At 43.5% G+C, this 24,048-nt stretch overlaps 1 protein-coding gene across 1 annotated transcript; it reads left to right on the top strand.

Moving 5' to 3' along the window:
* Window positions 1-79: 79 nt before the first annotated feature.
* TMCO6 (transmembrane and coiled-coil domains 6) lies at window positions 80-24,021 on the top strand. Its single transcript, XM_063130118.1, has 12 exons — window positions 80-611; window positions 5,078-5,202; window positions 7,122-7,231; window positions 8,576-8,759; window positions 10,259-10,363; window positions 11,253-11,338; window positions 13,421-13,537; window positions 19,617-19,728; window positions 19,803-19,980; window positions 20,407-20,501; window positions 23,438-23,605; window positions 23,703-24,021. Exons 1-12 carry the CDS (start codon window positions 458-460, stop codon window positions 23,877-23,879), a joined length of 1,611 nt encoding a protein of 536 aa, XP_062986188.1. The 5' UTR covers window positions 80-457; the 3' UTR covers window positions 23,880-24,021.
* Window positions 24,022-24,048: the final 27 nt, after the last annotated feature.

Below are 24,048 nucleotides of genomic sequence, written 5' to 3'. Positions count from 1 at the left end.
CTTTTCCCAGGGGGAGGGGCAGGAAGTGCTTTCCTCTGCGTCGGCGCCCCGAGTCAAAGGTCAAACCTGTATATCCGCCACCATGGCCGCTCTCCCACAGCGGAGCGCCCGTTGTCAGGCCAGGTGCGGAGTTTTCGCCCCCCTGGCAACCGCCTAGCGCTCCCACGTCTCGACAAAGGCCTCCGTCTATCGCCTCTCCGGTCGAAGCGGTTGTTGCCTTCCTCTCTTCAGCCGTAGCCGCTTCTCCTCTGAAGCTGCCGGGGCTGGACGATGGTGGTGGCATCTCCCGCTGGAGTGGGGTGTGGGTGTGCTTGATACGTTGCATGACAATCACATGCCAGCACTAGTTGGAGCTGCCTGTTGTGTCTAGTTGGGTCTCTAGACAGACAGTTCTGTCACACGTGTCTGCTCCGGGTTGCTACAACTGCCCAAACTGCACAGGCTTGAAACTGTAGTGATGCTTTCTCTTGGGTCAGTCTCAGGTTCGGGAGCAATAGCAGCTTATGCCTCACCTGAAATTTCTGGTGCAAGGAGCTGGAGGAGAAGCCGTTACCAGCGATATGGCTGCAATGTTGAAGAACTGCGAACCTGGCGGAGGGAGCGTGAATCAGGTTGGCATGCCTCATCTTTCTGAGGAGCTGGGTTGGTTCTTTGGTCAATTGTTTAATTGCTTGTTGGTGGGAGAAATGTGTTACTAAAAGGCACAGAGAGGTGGCAGGGTACGGGGAACAGCCCCATTGGGACATAGAGGGCAGAGGGAGATATGGTTGTAGGAGGCAGCTGGCTCATTTGGGAAGTGGGAGCAGAACAGGCCGTGGGTTACTCCCAAGCTACCTCTCATATCAGAGAGTCCGAGTAGCCCTGGTGACAGCCCCCCTGGGTTGAAGGTACTGCTGCTGAATACCTGGTCAGTGGTGCCCATGGGCACCTATATATTATTTTTTAATTCACCCCTTTTTAATATACATACATGGATTTGTATGAAATGCATACAGCTTTCTAGCAATAATACATGAGATGCAAGGAAAGTGGACCAAATATCCAAATAAGTATCCATTTGAAGATGACATGCCATCATTTCAAATATTGAAAGTGTTAGGGTCCTCAATCCATTGTTATATAGGAGGTGAGTGTTTATCCATACGATGTTGTAATATTTGTCTTTTAGCTGTCAAAAGGGTGCAGAGTATCCATTTACAGTGACCATTCGTTAATTTCCATGAAGCAGGTAAATAATTTCAAAGAGCATGCATATCAGTACAACATTTTTCTGTGTATTAACCTCCCTACAAAAAGAAGCAACTACTGGAGATTTCCAAAACATATATTTAAAAGACACATTAGTTGTATTGTACTGCCAGTAATTAGCTGAATTAGACAGTTCCTTATTAAAGAGACGTTGTGGTATCCAATAGACACAAAGCAAAAGTTCTTCCTGAATAAGACCCTACCTAAGATCCATAGATGCGAAAGGTAGATGCCAAAATGGCATCCCACTGATTAGGCATTTTGTGGTGGTGCCTGCAGCAGTATCTCAAATTCCCACAAGTGCCTGCATCACTAAAAAAAGTTGGGGACTTTTTCTATTGTTGATACAGATCCGGTGGATGTAACTTTGGCTCCTGCTTATCCAGTTATAATGGATACTTTTAAATTTGTACAGCTCGAGGCTGTGGACGGGATCCTTGGAGAGGTGAGGCCTACCACTAGTGTGCTGGACCCTTGCCCTTCATAGCTTATAAAAGCAGCCATTGGCTGAGTGGGACAGTGGTGAATGGCTTTTTACTGCAAGGTGTGATTCCGTCTTGCTTAAAGGAGGTGGAGTAAGACCTTTTTTTCCCTCTTTAAAAAACTCCTCCGTGAACCACACTGTATTGGATAATTTCTACCCAGTCCCCAATATTCCATTCTTGGGGAAAGTGCTGGAGCATGTGGTGGCTTCTCAGCTCCAGGGATTTCTGGACGAGCCAAATTATCCATTTCAATCTGGTTTTTGGACTGTTTATGGAACAGAGACTGCTTTGGTTGCCTTGGTGGATGATCTACCTAGGAACTGGACAGGGTGTGTGAGAGACCTGGTAGTTCTGCTGTACCTTTCAGTGCTCTTGATACCATCGATCATGGTATCCTTCTGAGGTCTGTCTGAGATGCATAATTTTGTACACCTCTATCATGTCTCCCCTTAGCCTCCTTTTCTCCAAGCTGAACAATCCCAGCTGTTGTAACCTTCCCGTATAGGGGAGATGCTTCAATCCCTTGAACATTTTAGTTGCCCTTTTCTGAACTTTTTCCAGCTACAATATCTTTTTTTTAGGTGTGGTGACCAGAACTGTACACAGTATTCTAAGTGTGGTCACACCATTGATTTGTATGAGGGCAGTACGATACTGGCCGTTTTATTCTCAATTCCTTTTCTTATAATGCCTAACATGGAGTTTGCCTTCTTTATAGCGGCTGCACCCTGGCTGACATTTTCATCAAGCTGTCCGCCACAACCCCAAGATCTCTTTCTTGGTCTGTAACCTCCAGCTCAGATCCCATCAGGTTATGCTTGAAGTTGGGGGTGGCTTTGGTCCCAACGTGCATCACTTTACACTTGCTTACATTGAACTGCATCTGCCATTTGGATGCCCACTCTCCCAGCTTGGAGAGATCCTTTTGGAGCTCTTCACAACCCTGTTTTATTTTAACTACCTTATATAATTTGGTGTCATTGGTAAACTTGGCCACTTCACTGCTCACTCCTAATTCCAGATCATTTATGAACAGAATTTGTCCCAATACAGATCCTTTTGGGACCCTACTATTTACTTCCCTCCATTGGGAGAATTTACTATTTATTCCTTGTCCTTCTATATGCTTACTAATTTTGTCTTTAATAATGCTTTCAACCAATTTACCTGGAACAGATCCCTTTTTAAAAGTTGGTGTTGTATTGACCATCCTCCAGTCCTCTGGTACAGAGGCTGAGCTTAGGGATGTGTTACATATTTTGGTTAGAAGATCAGCAATTTCATCTTTGAGAACAGAACAACTCAGAAATAAAGTTCAGCAAAAAAGGGATGGTGCAAATAAACTCTTAGAAGTTTGCAGGATCGGGACAAAACTTCATATACAGATGCCTCTTGTCGGGAGACACCTGACACACCCTCAAAACCCTGCAACTGTTTTTTTTGGGGATCATTTGTTAAAGCACTCTAGGTGAATTGTGTATTTCCCCTCATAGACAATGCTTGCACTGAGGCCTTAAAGTGCTCTCAATGCTGCTGAAGTGCAATTGTGCATTTCCCTCCATAGTTGTGTTAGTCTATAGTTTGAAACCAAAAAGGCCCACGACACCTTAAAGACTGTGTTTTATTATTATTAAGGCATGAGCATTTGTGGGCTAAACCCACTTTGTCAGGTACAGGAATGGATAGAAACAAGATGAAGAAGTCAGTTACAGGCAGATAGAAAGCAAACATTCCATTTCAATTTAAAGAGACATCTAAAATATTAAAGAAAGTAAACTACAAGAAGGTACAAGGACTCTGAAGACCGTAATAACTACACCATTCAGATGATTGGTTTAAGCCATGTTTCAAGATGTTAAACTTAACAATGAATGCTTAGCTCTGAGGTCTCACGCTGAATTCTGTCTCTAAAGTTTCTCTGTTGCAAGACAGCCAGTTTGAGGTCTGTTACCTCATGTCCTGGAAGGTTGAAATGCTCCCCCACTGGTTTGTTGATGTTATCTTTTTTAATGTCAAATTTGTGCCCATTTATTCTCCTGCATAAGGACGGTCCAGTTTGGCCCATATACATGGGAGAAGGGCATTTCTGACACATGATGGCATATAACACGTTTGAGGATGTGCAGTTGTATGATCCTCTGATGGTGTGACTGCAGCTGTTTCTACCAGTGATAGCGTTGTCTGGGTAGATGTGGGGGTAGAGCTGGTAGTGGTGTTTGATGTAGGGCTGGGTTCCAGTATTGTTGTCCATTAATGTATGTGAGTAGCTGTTTCAGATTAGCAGGTTGTCTGTATCCAAGTAAAGGCCTTTGAGAGTGAGGTTCATGTTCCAAAATGGGTTGTAAGTCCCTGATGATGAGTTGTAGTGGTTTAAGCTAGGAGCTGTAAGTGACATCAAGTGGAATTCTGTTGTTTTCTCTCTTGGGCCTGTCCTATAGTAGGTGGCTTCTGGGTCCTGTTTGGCCCCATTAATCTGTTTCTTTACCAAATCAGGTGGGTGCTGTAAATTTAAAAATGCCTTCTGTAGATTCTGTAGGTGTGAGTCTCTGTCAGAGGAACAGGAACAAATACGGTTGCATTGCAGAACTTGGCTGTTGACAGTTTCCCCCCAAAGACATTGCTTGCATAGATGCTTTAAGGTGCTCTCAATGCTGCTACAGCACAATTGTGTGTTCCCCCCCCCTCCCCATAGACATTGCTGGCATAGATGATTTAAGGTGTTCCAATTGCACGTTTCCCCACATATTCTAAAATAGCCTGCGTAAGCTGTTTCCATTACGCAGAGAACACCCATGAAGAAAGAGCAGCAGCACTGATCTGAACCGCTCTTGCTATGTGACTGTATAGGCTAGCAAATTAAGCGATGGTGCCCAACAGATGACACAATAACCCATGATGGGTTAAATAACCCACTCTGCAGAACATGGATTATCAGAGTGGATTATTTTGGCCAAATAAGACATCTTGGATTAAAAAATACCTGACAGACAACACGATAACCCACAATGGGTTAAATAAACCACTTTGGTGGGTTATTGTGTCATCTGAACACAATCTGAGTCTTCCTCTGGCCTTAAAGGCTAGAGACATCTCATGATAACAGATACACAGGTTGTTGCATCACTATGCGCTACTTCAGCCTGGCCAAATAGAATCTTACAGCAATTAGGGCACAAAAAGAAAATGGAGTTCTTGACACTTTTCATCATAGCAATTGCAGCTGTATAGAATCAGAAAGATTTGTGTATACTTTGTGTTGTGGTCACATATTCAAATTAAAAGAGTTTTTCACTTTTTCACCTTAGAATGAGAAATCTTGTTAATTGAATCCTGCTTTGTTACAGCCCTGAGGAGCGCACGGAGGCTGCAGCAGTTGATCAGTAAGCGGCTTTTACGTGAAGACACCTGGATAGATGATGGACAGGTTGGAATTGACAGTGACGCAGCAGCTCCTTTCTCTGAGGAAGAGGTAGGATGCTCACTCGTTTCCTGAAATAGATTGTGGTTTACTGAAATTAATTTAATTCTACAATCTTTCTGTTTGTTTAGCAATACCTGGCACTTTTGGTTGCAGGGTGGATTGATTTCAGTCAGCAAGGACAAAAGGCTGATGTCAAGCACGTATCTCATTACTATTACTTCATATGTTTCCTAAATAACTGTGCAATTCTGACCACTAAACAATATAAACTTAAGTTGCATTAGTTACACTATATCATAACACATTGAAGGGTTACTTTGTAAACTATTGTAGATAAATTGTTTTTAATTGTAAACATAATGCATTGTTTACCTATAGAAGGAATTTATTTAAAATATTCCCATAAAGGGTTTTCCTTTGAACTAGGAGCCATAACAATTTGTGGAATATAGGATCTTGTATACTGGACAATTTTATCTTCTCTTCCATTTCCTTCCATTGTTGTTTCTTTCAGCTTTTTGGCCCAGCTACAGCCTCACCCCCACACAAAAAGGGAAACGAAACAAAACAATAATTAAATGTTCATTGTTGTTAGGTTGGAGCAAAGTCTGATACTGGGAAGACCAGAGCAGTTTATTTTCACCTGATGAAAATAAAATGCTTATGTTTAGTAGGTAGAATGTAAACATTCATATATGAGAAATTATGAAATCGGTTTTGCATTTACATAGAAAAGCCTCCTTTAACTTAGTGAATCTTTTAGAGAGCATTGATTCAGTTTAGAGATGAGTCTGGTTCACATGTATTGCTAAATCATAGCATAATGCAGCCTTCCCCAACCAGGAGCCCTCCAGATGTGTTGCTTCTGTGTTCAAATAACTATGGTTTGTCATTATATTTAAACCAGAAATACTGTTAGTGTCAATTAGGATCATTAATTATGATCAAACAAGTTGTTTTGTTTGAGCAAAACATAGTTAAAACTAACCACATTTTTTTGAGTTTAGATATAATAACCCACTGTTAGTTGAAAATGGAAGCAATTGCTTCCAGTCTTTCCTTATGGTCAAGTCAGATTAGGAGGGTTGAGGGGCAGTGAACAAGCCTGAGGCTCATGCATTAAATGCTAAACTATGAATTAGCATTACATCCAAATTGGTTAATTTAATTAGGAGGCTAATGTGCTTATATTCACATTAATATTAACCTAGTTATTCTTTAAGAGAACCTAGCACTGGCAGATTTTTAAACCTCTTAAATTGATTTTTAAAACATCAGCTTTTAAAATCTTTAAGAAAAAAGTGTTTACTTTTATGCATCTGAACTGCCATATAAGCACCACTGCCTGCCAGTCAATTTTCAAGGTCAATTCAAACTGCTGGTTCTTAGCTTGAAGCCTTATATGGCTTGGGTCCTGGTTACTTGAAGGAAAGCCTTCATCCAAATAAGCTTGCTTGCATGTTAGGATCATCAACTTCTCTAGGCACCTGCTGTTGGCGTTGAGGTGAGTGCTGCCAAGTAGAGGGCCTCCTCAGTTGTAGAGGGCCTCCTCAGTCGACATCTTCCTCAGTGAGGTTTACTTGGGATGAGGCCAACTCTTATTCCCCCCCCCCCCCACTCCAGCGCCAGAGAAAGACTTTGTTATACCCCCAGGCACCTTAAAACTTTGGCTGAATTTGGTTTCAGAGCTGCTGCAAGTTTATCCTTTTCCTGTCTCTCCTTGTTTACAGGATAGAAATCTCCCAAATAAATATATATATATATATGAGGGGTTCACAGGCAGTCTCCAAACCAGGTAGTTTCCGGATCGGCTTAGGTTTCAAGATGGAACTACATCAAATATCTTCAAGTGATTTCCAGAGACTACAGGATTTTTTTCAGCCCTCTATTCTACAGAGGAGATAATAACGAGAGGTTTCCATCTCAGATTTGCTTTCTCTTCAAGGCTTGTCATTGCTCACTGGCAGGTTTCACAGCTGCTGAGAAACATCCAAAGAGGAACAGAAGGCAGGGCAACATCTCTGCGCCACCTTCGACAAGGATTGCAGCACAGAGAGACCCAGCAGAAATTCATCAGGTTAGCGAACGCGTACTCCTCTAGTGATGCCTATCCTGTGGGATGCTGCAAGCCTGGGTTGAAGTAAATGGAAAAACCTAGTATTCCGTTTACTGTACTAGGCAAAATGAACCCTTTTGCCTACAAGTGTGGGAACAACCCTAGATGGAGACAGGCCCACATCTCCTTGGTAGCCAGACTTGTGTTAGATATCTGCGATCTTGCTGACTGCTTGTTCATTAATATGGGTAATTCTCAAAGTTTTCTTGCAAGAATCTCTGTTGTAACCAAAATAACTGATTTCTGTCTGCTTGTCCGTTCTGGCCCACAGTTACTTTGAGCTTCACTCTACATGTTTCCATGTGATTACAACGTTAATTCAGCACAGCATTTGTGGCAATTGCCCTTGTTTTCCCTGTGCTTAATTGCAGGATGCAGCAAAACAAGTGGCTTTAACAGAGAGGAGGACAGATAAACAAAAATGGGAAAAAATACAAGGAATTGTTAGAATAAAATATTAGACTAAATTCTTTTCTCTGGTACATTTTTGTTTTAGTTAAATGGTGACTAAAGTTGTTTCAGTTTGGTTCCAGTTGAGGCCAGTAAATGTTTGATAACCGATTTGGTACAAAATGTTGTTGTTTTAGTTCTGTGTCAGTCATGAATTCTCCAAAGCATCAATACTGGGAGGTTGCTGCTGCGCACTGCGGTGCTTGGAACCCTGGCCTAACCAACACTGATGTTCACTGTATGCCTTACAGTGTAATGGATACTCACTGTTTGATAAATAACTACTTATATGTTGGTTTTCAGGTCAATGGTTACAAAGAAAAGTTTCATCAGCAGCTTCTGTGGTTTCAGAGTGAACCTTGGTCTGTTACAGCCTCTATCCTCCCTGCTGTTTTCCAGTTTGGGAAGACTACAGAAGCCTGGACATATACCCTTAGATAATTAATGTGTATTCTCATTCTCTGTGGTTCAGGCCACTGGGTGTGCTTCCTCCTGAGTATTTTAAGTCAAACCTTAATTCTGAATTGATAACTTAAATTTATGACGTGAGGGATGGGGAAAGAATGTGTGCCCTGTTCCAATCTGGGTTCAAGAAACTTTTAAATGATTGTATTCTGTTCCAGTTCTTGAGGGGAGAAATGGGAATTAGGTTCAGCCTGGCTTTTTGTTCAGATTCAGCAAGGGCCATTCAACTGCTATTAGCCTAATTATCCCAGGTTAAGCAGACTCACAAAAATCAGAGTATTGGGATAGCTTTATCAGAACAATTGTGTTCCTTCTATGGCACAGCTAAGTAGGAAGCGTATGTGTTGTATCAGCAGGGGACTGCATCAAGTCCATGTTTTAATTTTGTAGGCTGGAGGGCAGTATGCGTGTGTTAATTGGCCTCTTTACCAGCAATTGGGCAGACCTGCAGATGGATGCAGCTCACTGTTTACATGAACTGTCACACTCCAGTGACCCTGACGTGGTTGAGGCCTGCCTGCCAGCATCCTCCTACCTCCTGACCTACCTGTCTGGACACAGTATTGCACTCATGGTAAGATCCAGGCCTGCGCGTGTTAGTTATTCTTGTTTCTGCTAAGCCAAAAGTAGCTGAAACATGGCATATTGTCGTTTCATTTCATTACTGCCCAACAGTGAAAGCTCTCTGGGTGGTTTATTTATTTATTTATTTATTATTTTATTACATTTATATACCGCCTCACAGCCGAAGCTCTCTGGGCGGTTTACAACATACAACGCAGTAACTTTTTAAAAATTACATTGTTAAAATTGTGTTTTTTTAACAGCAATAAAAAAAATATCCCAGGACCCGTTAAAAACCCATTGCCAATATCTGATTCTACTTTACAGAGTGTGATGGTTTTAAAATAGTCCTTTCTAGAATGTTCAACTTTGGAGTTTAAAAAGATCACTCAAGATAGAGCGTGGTACATTGTTGCCAACCTCACTGTAATTGGGTGCCTACAGTTTGAGTTCAGAGCCCATGACCAGGTTAAACAAGCCCTGTTACATGTTTGAAGCAAATGCATCCCAGAGGAGGACACTTGATCCCAGAAAAATGGAGATGAAAAGTCTGAGGGACATAGGAGGGAGAAAATGTGAGGGTTGGAAGAAGATGAAGCTACTAGGCATCTTGCAGAAGTATGAATTTGGCAGCAAGCACATCCTGGAATGAGGAAATGGACTGTATGGTGATGAAAGGCAAGGGGAGTCTGGCCATAATTGGTAGAACACATTGTAAGGTTGATTGGATAGGAGGTCTTACGCTGCGAAGTGGTAGCCGAGGCTCACATGGATCCTGACCTTAGTGTAATTTTTTTTGCTGATGTCAGTATTTTTAGTATTTTTTGTGTTGTTACAGAAATAAATTATATACTTCCTCTGCCCATATATTATATACTTCCTCTTGCTCCTTGAGCAGGTATATCTTCATATCTCTAAATCTTCTTGGCTACTGTTTGCACTAGTAGGAATCTTAAGTTAATTTTACTTATTTATTACAGTTTTACATCCAATAATGGAAGTTTTCTGGGCGATGTACAAATTAAAAACCTTAAATACAAAGCAACAATAAAACAATGTACATTGTCAGATAAAAACAGCAGAGGAACATGATAAAATCAAAAATAAAACCAGCAACGGGGGTAAAACATTACAAAGATCTAAAAGCAGTAAAAAAAAAAAGTTCCTAAAATGCTTGGAAATGTAAAAGGGTATTTGCTTGGTGCTCCATAATGTAGGCACCAAGTGAGCCTCTTTGAGAAGGATATTTCACAGACAGGTTGCCACCACTGAAAAGGCCCTTGCTCTTGTAGCCCACCTGCCTTGCCTCATTTGGCAGGACACCTGGAGACGGGCCTCAGATGAGGACCTTAAGGTAGGTAAATATAGGAAGAGACGCTCTTTCAAGAAACCTGACTTGAAGCCAAATGCTTCTGTTTCTAGAATTTTGGCAGATATTGTAGCATTGTGCAAAAAGTCGCAGTTACAGAATGGTGGATGTGGAGTACACTCTTGTCCAATGTATTTCAGGAACTGTGTTTATACACATTGGGGAATTTGGTGGTTGAAATGAAGGCTGTGAAGAAGCAACTTCTACCTCAGGGCATTATCTCAGTATTGGCATCCTGTATCCAGGTGAGTGGTAAACAGCCTTTGCCTTGGCCAGGGATGGACAACATGCAGTTCACAGGTTGTAGTGTGGTCCCTGCCATTGCCGCAGTTGCAGCAGCAAAATAATTGACTATTTGCTACTGCGCCGGTGGCCTAAAAAGGCCAAATTTTGCTTTAACCCCTCGTTTTAAAGCTACATTTGGCTTGTTTAGGTCACCGTTGTGGTTTGCCCCGAAATTTGGTGGCAAACCACCAATTCTTTTGAGGCTGCTACCAACGAAATTTGGTGTTGTGCAGTCCTTGAGGGTGGTGGTCCAGGGAGTTGAAACTGGCCCCTGGAGCCCCTGAAATTGCCTACCCCTGGCCTAGGCCTTCCGAATACCACTTCTGTACTAGCATTGTCTAATCAAAGAGTGCATTTGACTATGCATTGACTATTCACCCTCTGCAATTAGAGTATAGAATCCTCAGCCGCATGGCATGTCCTACAGAGGTCCATATTCTGCTGCTGCCCAGGATTGAATAAGATGCTCTGTAAAAACAGCTTTCTGTTCTTAGTGTCACTGAGATCGTTGCTTACAGTTTTAACTTCCTGAGAAATTTCTGAAGGAATATAACAGGGTTTCTGAGCTCTTTCCTGCCCAGACATGCTTGTCCCCAAGGTACATAACCCAGTTCTGCTGCACAACATTGATAGAGATGTTGGTGGCCTTAGGCCACTTTTCAACCAGCATTCCAAAGAGTTCTCTTTGTACTAACCTTGCTAGTTCAATTTCTGTTCATTTCTTTGTATGCATTTCTTTCCTCTTCTTTCTCCTTGGGCTGTATGGAACCTTTGGCCCTGAACCAAAGGTTCCATACATGAATGATGCATGGAACCTTTGATGATGAGTGTTGTGCTCTTTGGTTTCAGTCCCCTCATGTGGTGGTGCAAGAAGGTGTGGGCTACGTTCTGTCACAACTCCTGCAATCCAGGGAAGCTCCAGCTGAGATCATACCGTAAGTGGAATATTCTTTCCATTTAGGAATAAGATGTGCATCTGTGTGTTGTGCACTACTCTGACAATCACAGAAGAAACTATCTGTGGGCAGTAGGGTACTAGTCTAAGCCACACATTCATTAATTTGTAGTCTGTTTATTTTTAAATTTTCTAACCACCCTTCATCTTGATGGATTCCAGGGCAGTGTACAATAATACAAGTACAATATATAAACAACATAACACATTGATCTTTGTATAAGAAAGGCAGCAAGACCAAAAATAAAAGTTGGATAGATTAATAAAACTGATTTAAAATGCCTGCACAAATAAAAATGCCAAAAATATTGTAGTGTTGGTGCCAGTTAAAGTTCCCGGTGGTGGCGGCGGTGGCAGCATTCCACAGAAAAAGCCATCTCCCTTTTTACATACGTAATGTACCTCACCAAATTATGGTACTTGGAGAAGGGACTCACTGGCAGATCTGAACACATGGGCAGGATGGTATGGAAAAGGTGCTCTTTGTGTTATGTGGGTTCCAAGACATTTAGAACTTTAAAGGCAAGTACACGAACCTTCAGTTGGGCTTGAAAGTGAATAGGTAACCAATGTAATTCTTTAAGAACAGTGTAATACAACTTCACCTGCAGAGCCCGTCCAATAAGATACTGTGGTCAATGATTCCTGCAATGAGCAGGGGGTTGGACTCGATGGCCTTATAGGCCCCTTCCAACTCTACTATTCTATGATTCTATGGTATCAAAGCTGCTGAAATGTAAAGAAGACTCAACAGGCACTCCTATTTCTCTCCTGACAGAGGTCATCTATGACTAAGGCTGTGTCAGTGCCAAATTCAGGCCTGAATCTGAATTGAAATAGACCCAGATAAACTGTTTTATCAAAGAGCACCTGTAGTTGATTATCCATCACTTTCTCAAGGACTTTGCTCAAAAAGTGGATATTTGTGACTGAGCAATAGTTATTACAATCTAGTCAGGGATCCAGTGAGGGTTTCTTAAGATGTGATCTTACCAATACCTCTTTCAAGGTAGCTGGGAACACTCCCTCTGTCAAAGACCTAGCCATCTATGATTCTTTGTCAACAGGAAACTTTCTCAGAGCATTCTAGAATCCATTGGATTTTGTAAGTCTCAGGGATAGACCAACTGAATGAGCCTGACATTATTGCAGAGGGGAAAAGCAGCTGCCAATTTAAACTTCACTAGAGCCTGGTCTGACTTTGATGACAGGGTTATGGGGTGGTGGGGACCATTTCAGACCGCCAATCTCTCACTCAGAAGAATACCAGGTAAAGAGTATGTCCTGAGGAGTGCGTTGGATCCAGATAACCCAACACATTCTACAATAATACGCTGAGACAACCCTCGTTAGTTATAAGCTTGAAGCTAATACCACCCACCCCCCAATGGTTCAAGTTTGAATATTGAAATCTTCCAGGACAAGCATCCTGGGAGTTTCCAAAACCAAAAGTAAGGCCTAATCCACACCAGCCATTTATTCCAGAATAGTATCGAGGTCGCCCCTACCATGCCACATGACACACAGCTTTTGTCCTGTTTCTCCCCCCCCCCTTGCAAAACCCCCGAGGTGCACGGCTGGTGTTCCCTCCCCTTGCAAAGCTGTTGCAGTTCCTCGTGAGTAGCAGGGTTCAGCAGACAGGCAAGCAACTGTGTGGAGCAAGCCCATGGGTATTGGGTGTGGGGGAGAGCATTGTCAACGCGTTCTGGATGGGTCTTCGGGTCTTTCAGCGCCACGTGTGTGTTTAAAAAAAACCTCATCTTCGCGCTCTCAAAAGGACTCTAGATGTAGATGAGCCCTAAAACCACTTAATCCAATTTGGGCAGAGAGATTGATGAGCAGTAAAATGGTTGGTAACTCCAGCAGAAGTCCTAACCTGGTTCTGTGATTTCATCTCTTATGTCCTGGGAGCCAGGAGCAGAACGGAATCAGTCAGCTCCAGAAATAAACTGTTTACAATGACACATTCCGTCCATAATCTCTGCCTTTAGCATTGGTGGGATTAAAAATCCTGCAGATTTCACTCACCACTTTGTAAACCAGTTTTTTCCCCTGCCCTCAGCTTGGTCCTGGATTCCACCCTTCCTCGGGACATGCTTCACTTGGTTTGTTCCAACTTGGAAAAAGGAATGGGAGCTGCAGTGGAATTTGCATGGGGTCTTCACTACATTATTTGCAGGTAAATGTGTTTTGGTATTGCATAGCAGGCCTGAAATAGTGGGTCAGGATTCATGAACAAGAGGGGGGGGTGTGTGTGTGTGGACTGCGTAAGCTATTAGCAGTGCATGTCGACAGCGAAGATGCAAAGGGTTAAAGGGTGGGCATGACTTCCAATTAAGGTACTCAGGTGGGCCATAAAGGAGAATCTGATGGTTGCTGTCTTTTTTAAAACTTTGAGAAATTATGGCATAGTGTACAAATATTTGTTTGGGAAACTCATTGCACTCCTACTCATCCTATTGCTGAGGAAACATGAATCATAGGAAATAACACTTTAATATCAGTCTATTTTCATCTGTACCCTTTCTTAGGTATGTGGTGAACTAAAGGGCAGGCAGGGCCCTTTAGTTCTAAATGCTGCTGCTCTTTCTTTGAAGGATTGCTGAATTTGTTATTGTTACTGCACAGAAATTTGATAAGGCAAAGTCTTCTCAGATCACTTTCCATGAACCACATCCTTTGAGATGGGATGATAAAAATGCTGTGTGTTGGGGTGAGAGTAGTACCTACTATTAGCTCTACAACTGATATATTCATGTAGCAAGTTTTCCTATTTATAGACTTATTAACCCTATACCTGACAGTGTTTCCAATATGCGAGGCAATTTCATTCTGTAGATAAAGAAATGCAGGTTGCTTACCTGTAACTGTAGTTCTTCGAGTGGTCATCTATGCATTCACACATATGGGCTTTGCGCCTGCGCAGAGACCAGACCGGAACCTTCTATAGCTGAGTGGAACGTTTTTGGCGGGAACCCCTCCCCCACGCTACCGCGTATGTCCATGGGGTTCCCGCCCTTACCTCAGTTTACAGGAGTCCGACATTGTGCCCCCATAAACATGAGTGTAATTTCAATAAAGTACATTCCACGTATAACTGTGTCATTTGTAAGTCTCACACCACCAAGTGGGGATGGTGGGTGGGTTGTGTGAATGCATAGATGACCACTCGAAGAACTACAGTTACAGGTAAGCAACCTGCATTTCTTCTTCGTAGTCTCTATGCATCACACATATGGGCGAGTAGCAAGCTGACATATCTTTGGAGGTGGGTTGGTGCATCATCTGAAGATCTCCGAGAGCACTGTCCTCCCAAACGAGCAGTCGTGCCTAGCACGGGTGTCCAAACTGTAGTGCTTGACAAACATGGACGGAGTGGACCACGTTGCAGCTCTACAGACTTCTGTCAAGGGAACACCTCTGCTGAAGGCAACAGATGTTGCGACAGCTCTGGTAGAATGAGCTGTCACAGGTTTCACAAGCTCTAGTTTAGAGATAGAGTAAGCAAGTTCAATTGTCTCTACAATCCAGCGTGACAGTTGCTGGCATGAAACAGGGAGTCCCTTATAAGGCTCACCATAACAAATAAACAATTGCTTTGTTTTCCTAAAACTCTCTGTCCTAGCCTTGTAAAAGGCAAGAGCTCTCCCTACATCAAGTGTATGTAAAGAAAACTCAACAGGTGTTGTTGGATTCGGAAAGAAAACTGGTAGAGTGATATATTGGGACAGATGAAAGGTTGACACTACCTTAGGCAAGAAGGCAGGGTCTGTGCGTAACACAACCTTATCTTTGTGAAAGATAGTGTAAGGAGCATCTATCCTGAGAGCTCTAAGCTCACTTGCACGTCTAGCAGAAGTGATGGCTACTAAAAAGACAGTCTTGAATGTTAGAAGCCTAAGGTCAGATAAGGCCATGGGCTCGAAGGGCTTCTTTGTCAATGCCTGTAACACCACTGATAGGCTCCATGGTGGAACGATACTCTTTACTGTCGGTATCATATTTTTAAGCCCCTTTAAAAATTTCCTCGATGTTGGATGTACAAAAGGTGTAAAACCATCCATGCCTCGATGAAAAGACGTAATAGCCGCTAAGTGAACTCTGATGGAAGTGAGTTCGAGTCCCTGCTGATAAAGTGCCAATAGGTATTTGAGAATCAATGACAAAGGGCAAGATTCAGGTGCTTGATCGTTTTTCAAGGCAAAAGTTTGAAATCTCTGCCACTTTGCCGCGTAAGATTTTCTCGTTGAAGGCTTTAGTGATGCCAACAATATATGGTCTACAGTTAAATCCTTGGTACGAGAGGAGGAATGGATGATATCCTCCATGCCGTCATCTTGAGGGTCGACAGGTTTGCGTGTCGAACCCTGCCCTGGTGTCGAGACAACAGTGTCGGTATCGGCGGGAGTCTGATGTAATTCCCGTCCGACAGTCGAAGGGCGTGGGGGAACCATGTCTGTCGAGGCCACCACGGTGTGATAAGGATGCAGTCCGACCTGTCCGACTGGATTTTGGCCAGCACCTTCGTCAACAGTGGAAACAGAGGAAAGATGTAAAGAAGATTTCCTTTCCAGGTTCTGGTGAAAGCATCTCCTAGCGAGTGCTTTCCTCTTCCTGCTCTGCTGCAGAACCTGGAACAAGCTGCGTTTTCTTCGGTAGCGAAGACATCGACAGCAGGGAGGCTCCAGTACCAAAAGAGAACGTCTCTTACTTCGGTATCGAGCTCCCATTCGTGGTCGACGTGGAAAGACCTGCTGAGGGCGTCCGCGATGATGTTTTCCTTGCCCGCTACATGGATCGCCGTCAGGTGAGTATTTCTCTTTATGCACCAGTTCCAAATCCTGAGTGCCGATCGATTCAGAGGATGAGACCTTGTCCCACCTTGTCTGTTGATGTACGCCACTACCGTGGTGTTGTCCGTCGCGATCAGGACGTTTCGGCCCTCGATCATTTGTGAAAAAGTTTTTATTGCATTCTCCACCGCTAGCAGTTCTAGGTGGTTGATATGATGTTCCCTCTGGGAAGGAGGCCAACGGCCCTGAGCTGTGAGGGAGTCGCAGTGTGCTCCCCATCCGATCAACGATGCATCCGTCATGATCGTTACCGAAGGAGTTTCTTGCTGGAAGGGAACTCCTTCTAGGAGCGTCGACATCGAAAACCACCATTTCAGAGATGCCCTTACTTGCGTCGGGATCGACAGGTAAGTTCGCCGGGCATCGTGTCGAAGATCGAAAGTTCTTAAAAACCAGGCCTGCAATATTCTCATTCTGAGTCTTGCAAACCTGATGACTGCAGTTGTAGCTGCCATCAAGCCTAATAGCCTCTGAATTGTCCATGCCGAGACCTTTCGGCGGCTCTCGGTAGCGATGGCTAACTCTTGAAGGGTGCTTGCTCTGGATGGATTTCTCCTCGTTGACCCACAGACCCAACGAGACCAACAGGTTGAGGGTGGTTGAAATGTCCGCTACCAGATCTTTTTTCGGGACCGTGAAGTATCGGGAGAAAAACCCCTGGTTGAGTTCCTCTGCGGGTACTGGAGAGATGGCTCCTTTCGCTAGGAGGGTCTGTACCTCGAGAAGCAGAGGAGGGGATGGCGCCGTTACTTTCACCCCCGAAGAAGGAGGAAGGACATCGAGCTCGATGGCATACCCCGAGTTGAAGATAGTGAGCACCCAGGAGTCTGATGTTATTGACTCCCATTGATGGTAATGTGGTGCTAGGCGGTTCGCAAAGGGAGGTGGATCTGGGATAAAGAAGTCAAACCTGCTGCTTCTTAGAGAAGTCGGGCTGACGTTTGCTTTGGAGCTGTTGTTGCTGCTGCCTCTGCTGACCTTTCGCTGTCGACAATTGTTGCCTGGCTATGGCTGAAGCTTCACTCTGGAAAACTCGTGCCAGCTCTTTTTTGTCCTCTGGGAGATGTTCACATAGTGATCCTATTTTCTCCCAGAGGAAGAGCTGGTATCGTGCCATGGTAGCCTCGTAGGCTGATGCCCTGATGCCCAAAGAGGCAGAGGAGTAAATCCTCCTGCCCGTATGGTCCAACTTTCTGCCTTCTCTGTCCACGGGTGCAGAATGTGCCTTCTGTGAGTGGCCTTGAGCCGACTCCACTACGATCGAATTAGGTTTGGGATGTTGGACCAGAAACTGTACATCTTCCTCTTGGACTCAATAGAGGGTCTCTAGCCTTTTCGATGTGGCTTGGGTCATAGCCGGTGTTTTCCAAGATAACTGAGCCATTTGCTTTAAAGCATGTGGAATAGGGATGGCAAGTCGTTGGTTGGTTGTGGACTGGAAAACGTCGTAGATTGGATCAACGACCGATTCATGCATTTGCTGGATCTCCAGTCCTAATGCCTGAGCCATTCTAAGCATATGGTCAAAAAATCTGACCATATCGTCGGAAGGGGAAGAAGGGTCCTTGTCGTGAACCTCATCTTCTGGTGAAGGCATCGATGGAGTAGCCGACAACCCCGACTCAGAATCCGATGGGTAATTATCCTCAGGCAAGGATACTGTAACCACCTGGAGGTCTACATGCTCCGTCGGTACCGTGGTAACCGCGGCAGTCGATGCCGATGGCTGCGTACGGTGTCGAGGCGTCGACACCGTGGACGTTTGGTGGGCGGGCGGTGGAGGCAGCGGTAGATGACACATCCTCGTAGGCGGAGGGTGCGCATAATATTCTTCTTGAGGGTACTGGTGGTCACCCTGGAAGTATCATTGTGGGCGATATCGATCCCATACATAGTCGCCACATACTGATTGGGGATAAGAGTATTGAAAAGCTCCTTCCCATTGACGTCTTAGAGTGTGCCTTGGCGAAGGCGGTAGAGGGATTAGTCCCTGAACTTCTTGCAGCCTGGCAGGCTCTCGGAAAGAGGCCGCTGAAGCCGAATCCCGCAACTCGCCCTCCGATAGACTGGGAGGATGTGTCGGTACCGTAGCCATCGGTACCGACTGGGATCTCGATACCGAGGGAGGCCTCGGTATCGAAGCGGTCGGTATGGCAGGAGGAGTAGAGTGACTCCTAGCCGGTTCCGCCGTGCGGGATGACCCTAACGAGGGTTTTTCCGCGTCTTTCTTCTTCTTCTTCTTCTTCTTTTTCTCCATTTCAGAAGAAGATTTGGGAGTCCGGGCCTTTTTGGAGATTTTCCTGGCCGCGGAACTCGCCAGTGACCGTCCAGGCGTTAGGGGTATCTGAGCCCTATTAGCCGCTCTGGAATGTTCAGGCACCTCAGTGCAACGGTCATCAACGGACTTACTGGCTGCCGTTTGTCCAGGCGTTAGGGGTATCTGAGCCCTATTAGCCGCTCTGGAATGTTCAGGCACCTCAGTGCAACGGTCATCAACGGACTTACTGGCTGCCGTTTGTCCAGGCGTTAGGGGTATCTGAGCCCTATTAGCCGCTCTGGAATGTCCAGGCACCTCAGTGCAACGGTCATCAACGGACTTACTGGCTGCCGTTTTGTGCGTCCTCGAAGATTCAGCCAAGACTCAACTTTATGGCCTTCACCTAGGCACAGGACGCACAGGGAGTGCCCGTCAGTTGGAGGGAGCTTAGCTCCACATTTCACACACTTGCGAAATGGGGCCTTAACTGCCATACAGCTAAGCGCCGCGATCGAAATCGCTGAGGAAAATCTAACTACTAAAAAAAAAAATTTTTTTTTTTAGATAGAATAGAAGAAAAGATGTTAAGAAGTGAGAAATAAGCGAAAAGAGGAAAGATTTGAAGTAAAAAAGGATTTTAAAGAGAAAACGCTAAGAGGTTTGGTTCTATGGTCTAAGCACAATGGCGGACGACGAAGAACTGAGGTAAGGGCGGGAACCCCATGGACGTGCGCGAGGGGTTCCCGCCAAAAACATTCCACTCAGCTATAGAAGGTTCCGGTCTGGTCTCTGCGCAGGCGCAAAGCCCATATGTGTGATGCATAGAGACCACGAAGAAGAACTGATGGAAGACTTAGTCTAACCTTTTCCCATAAGAAAGTATAAAGCCAGAGTGATGAACTACTAGATAGTAGATCAAGGCCATAAAAGCAAGCTGGTAACTCATTTTTTGTGGCTACTGTCCTCTGTACTACATTACATTTCTGATATCCCATCTCTCTCACCCCAACTTTGAATATTCAAAGCTGGTTTCTTCTTAAAAGTGAGTAGTAACTGGAATTTTAGGCGTTTTTTTAATGTGATGGAGAAAAGTGGGACTCCAGCTATTAGAGCAAGATATTTATCCTCTTGTTTTTTCCTTTCCGTAGCCGGGTGAACAACTCATTGCTGATCTCACAAAGGACTATGCCATCCCTAACGCAGCTCTTGCTGGAACTGGCCTCTATGATATCAACAAGTTCTATTGAGTGTCTGGAATTGGTAAATATATTTGAGTTTCCAGGCTGTGTCCCTGACTTTACTTCTGAAGATAACTTACTCCATTCAATTTTCAGTTGATCTGTCCTGTGGTGCGGTGTGTTGGCAATCTTCTTGCAGAAGAGGCAGATGATGGTGAACTATTAGTAAAGGAAGAGCACCTTCTGTGGGCCATGTTTGTCTTCATACAACATTTCCTCCCCAAACATCTCTTTGTTGTACAGGAGTGTCTGTGGCTCATCAACAACCTCACAGGTATGAACACATGTCTCAGGGTTTGCTTTGGATAAGAGAGGAAGCACTACAGCTACTACTGCTCCTTTTTTGTTTTCATTTATATAATATATCAATCTCTTCCGAAAAACAGCCTTGATGGTGGTAAGAACAGATAGATCTCCTCCGTTACAATACATTGATTAGAATATTTGCTTTCAGAGCCTAACAAATACAGAAAGAAAATAGGTCTTGTGGAAAGATCTAGTATACTTGTTCCATGGAGCAAAAATTTAGGCATAGCAAAGGCCAGATTCTGTAGTGCAAGCCTAGTTCAGCTTCCTACTGCAAGGAAGCATGCTGCAACTCTCCTCTGTACATGACTCGTCCTGGTAGCTCCCCCCTTACTTCTTTGTGATACAGAATGCCAGGAGGGATTGTTGAAATTGTTTGATCTGTTTTTCCCAGCTAACAGCACCATATCATGCTGTGCTCTGCTCAACCTGGACCTCTTTCCATCTCTTCTGAAGCTCCTATGTTCCCACCAGATGGTGAACTTGCTGGTAGGTGACAGGACAATATTTAGGGGTTGGGGACAATCATTTCCCCCTCTTTAAATACTGAAGTATCTGAAACTTTGTTCACTTTGTACAGTGTTAGGTGGGAACAGCTGGCTTTTCACGGAATAGTTGGTATTAAGTTGGAGGCAAGCATGAGGCCAAGGGACAGCTTTGCCAGTGCTTTATCCATGAACAACCAAAGCCCTGCTCTGACCTCAAGATAGTTTGCAGACTTTAGGAAATGCGCCTTCTACAACTTCAAAGCTTTCCCTGTAATTATGAGGGTTAGGTTTTTTTAAATTAAGATTTGACTTGAGCTGGGCAGGGGGTGGGGGACGACACATGACTTTGCACTGTATAAAGAGATATTCAGGGAAAATCAAGTGTTTATACGTTTTGTTTATGAGTGTTTATGAGTTCTAAGCAAACACAGGAGTGCAAATTCAGGCCCTAGGAGCATTAAAAATAAACAAACATCCAGACCCAGATGGCTGCTGGCTGAATTTTATGAACAGTATAGGCATATTTTGACACCTTATTTATTAGCACTTTTCAGTAGTATAACTTTATATTAAAATATTTGTCATGAAATGAGGCAAGGATAAATGTTAAAAGAAGGAAAACTGTTAAAAGCAGGAAAAGTCCCAATAAATGCTGAATCATACAGCACAATCCTCTCTCTATATGTCTATTCAAAAGTAAGTCCCATTGAGTTCAGTGGGATGTACTCCCAGGTAAGAAGACATAAGACTGCAGTTTTAATCTTATTATAACAATATTGTAGTACTTCAGATCAAATAGGCTTTATTAAAGGGAGGAAATTAATGACTAATAGGGAAGCAGTTAACATAAAAAATGCCAATATTATATTATTAAAAAAATATCACTCAGTTTTTCCTTGATGCAGCCAAGGCCTTTGATAGGGTAGAATGGCCTAATTCATTTCATGTTAAGTATGGTTTTTATTATACAAAATTTTAGCAAAAAATTCAAATTTAGATCTTACAATCTTTTCAGCTCACCAGAGGAACAATGCCCATTATCTTCACTTTTTCTTTTCTTTTTTGCTTTAATACTTGAGCTTTTTTATAATAGCCATAGCTGATGCTCAAATTAAAGGCGTTAAGGCAGGGCAAGATTTTGTCAAGTTATGCAGATGACATAATGCTTTCATCAGAGCAATCACTTCCTTCTGTGTTTTGAATTTTCTTAGTTTCAGGATATAACTTAAATAAAAGAAAAATTGGAAATAAGAGCTCTAAATATAGAACACAGATAGTCAATCAGTTAAGTGTCAATCAGTTAAGTATCTTGGTATAAAGCTGACAGTTTGCAACAACTGCTACACTTAGGCCACAGCTAGACCTAAGGTTTATCCTGGGATCATCCAGGGTTCGCCCCTGCCTGAGCACTGGATCCCCTGTGTGTCACCTAGATGAACAGGTTTGATCTCTGGATGATCCAGGGATAAACCTTGGGTCTAACTATGACCTTAATTATGGGAATCTTATAAATAGTGGCCTGGTTTGCACGTCACAATAACCCAGAATGTTTTTAATTCTGGGGGTTGGATCCAGATTTATGCTGGATCAACTGTGCTGGCAGAAGTGCTCTCTTCTTCCAACTGTAGCCTTTCTAACCCTCTGAAAATGCTACACAGACACAGGAAACCCTGCTGAATGGAGTGAGCTGTGGTGTATTGGGGTGGGTGGGAGATCCTCCAAAATGGGCCCATTGAAGTGAATGGGACATAAGTTAGTCATAACTTAAGAGAGGGAACTTCCTCTCGTAGAAGATCCCTTTCCCTTGCAGAAGGCAGGTCCTGGATTCAACCAATGATTGTTATGGGTGAGCAATCACTCCCGCTGTGAATGGGAGCAGCTCTGCAGCCTGGGGATGCTCTGTTTGCAAACCAGGAACTCTGGCTTATCTCCCTCCCTGACAAGCCAGAGTTTCTAGTTTACCGAGTGGGAGTGATCAAGCAGTGTGAACTAGCATGTTCACTCATTCACAATAATCCAGGATTTTAAAAATCTGGGCTGTCATTATGTGTGAACTAAGCCAGAATTGAAGTGAACCTTAAGAAGCAGTCCTTCTGCAAGTGTGGTCACAGTTAAAATGACTATGTTTTTCTTTATGCTAAAGAAATAAACCTTTATTGGTTTATTTCCAGGCAGTGAGAAACTGTTAAACGTTGTCTCCAGTAAGCCTACCAACCTTACTTTCCCTCCCAGATGTTGGACTAATTTTTCCCTATTTAGGGTTGACTCCAATGTTAGTTCTATTTAGAGTAGACCCATTGACATGAATGGGACCCTTTTTCTCCTATCAAGCACATCAAATCTATTGTCTGAAATTATAGCTTATAGAAAACAATATTAACATAGAATATCAGAGCACGACTTGATACCAAATCCTTTAGAGGCAGTGCCTTGGCTTTTAAAAGGGACTCTTAAAATGACATTGGGGGGGGGGGGGGGACACGTTCCAGTGCAGTTTTTGAAGTCTTGGGACAAATTAAAGAATCCTAATCTTCCTGCTGTTTCAGAATGGTTTATAGAAATATTTGAAATTGTACAAATGAATTAACAGAAATGGTTTTAAAAATAGTTTTAGTGGTTCACCCTTTTATTGATGAAAAAGTGGCAGTCTTTTTTTAGTTATTGGAATAGTAATTTAGAAAGATCAGATTTGCCAGTGGAAGTCTGCTTCATTCTGTTTTATCCATATTCTAGTGCTTGTGACTTCCTTTTGCTATTTGGTAAGTTCTATTTTGGAGGGAAAAGTGTTCCACGTACTAGCCCATATTCCTCTTAGAACAAATCTATGTAATCAGCATACAGAAGAGCAGTAGAAGATATTTAAGGCCACAGACATTCCTTGTTATTATGTTCAAACTAGAGTGACACGTTACTAGTCCCTGTCTCTGTCTTCTTCAGGCTCTAACAGTGCTGTGCAATGTAGCTGCCAAAGGTACTGCCTGCTGCCAGACGTTGTACCAAAAGGCTGTACTTCCTTCCCTCATTAGCACTCTTGCCCTTCCTGATGCCCAAGTGGTGGGACAAGGTCTGGAACTGCTACACCTCCTCTTCCTTCATTGGCCAGAGGTAGAAATTTGCACTTGGTGTATTACTGCACTTCCTGAAGGTTCAAGATGTACTACCAAGCTCAGCACTAACTTTCATCTTCTCTCTCTTGGCTTAGGCTGCCACTGACTTTGTAGATCAGTCAGGACTACAGGCCTTAGAGCAACATCAGGATAACCTACAGTTGCAAGAACGAGTCAAGGCACTCATTCAGACTGCCAGCCAACTGGTTGCTCTCCCCCAGGATTGTCCCCTTGGTACTTCAGTTGAAGATCTACAATTTGTAAGGAAGTAAAATTGAGGCAGTGACATATACAAATCAACCATACTGGCTTGTTACCAACAAGACTTTGAACAGGGTACTGCTTTCCACCTCCATGGTAGAACAATATCAACAAATAAATATATCCCTGGCACATTGAGGGACTCCTGATCTATGAAGTGTATAGTTCTTTGAGCTAGTT

This window comes from Elgaria multicarinata, chromosome 7 (genome assembly GCF_023053635.1).
Source record: "Elgaria multicarinata webbii isolate HBS135686 ecotype San Diego chromosome 7, rElgMul1.1.pri, whole genome shotgun sequence".
In the NCBI taxonomy this organism is placed as follows: domain Eukaryota; kingdom Metazoa; phylum Chordata; class Lepidosauria; order Squamata; family Anguidae; genus Elgaria; species Elgaria multicarinata.
This window is presented reverse-complemented; position numbering and strand designations above follow the sequence as displayed.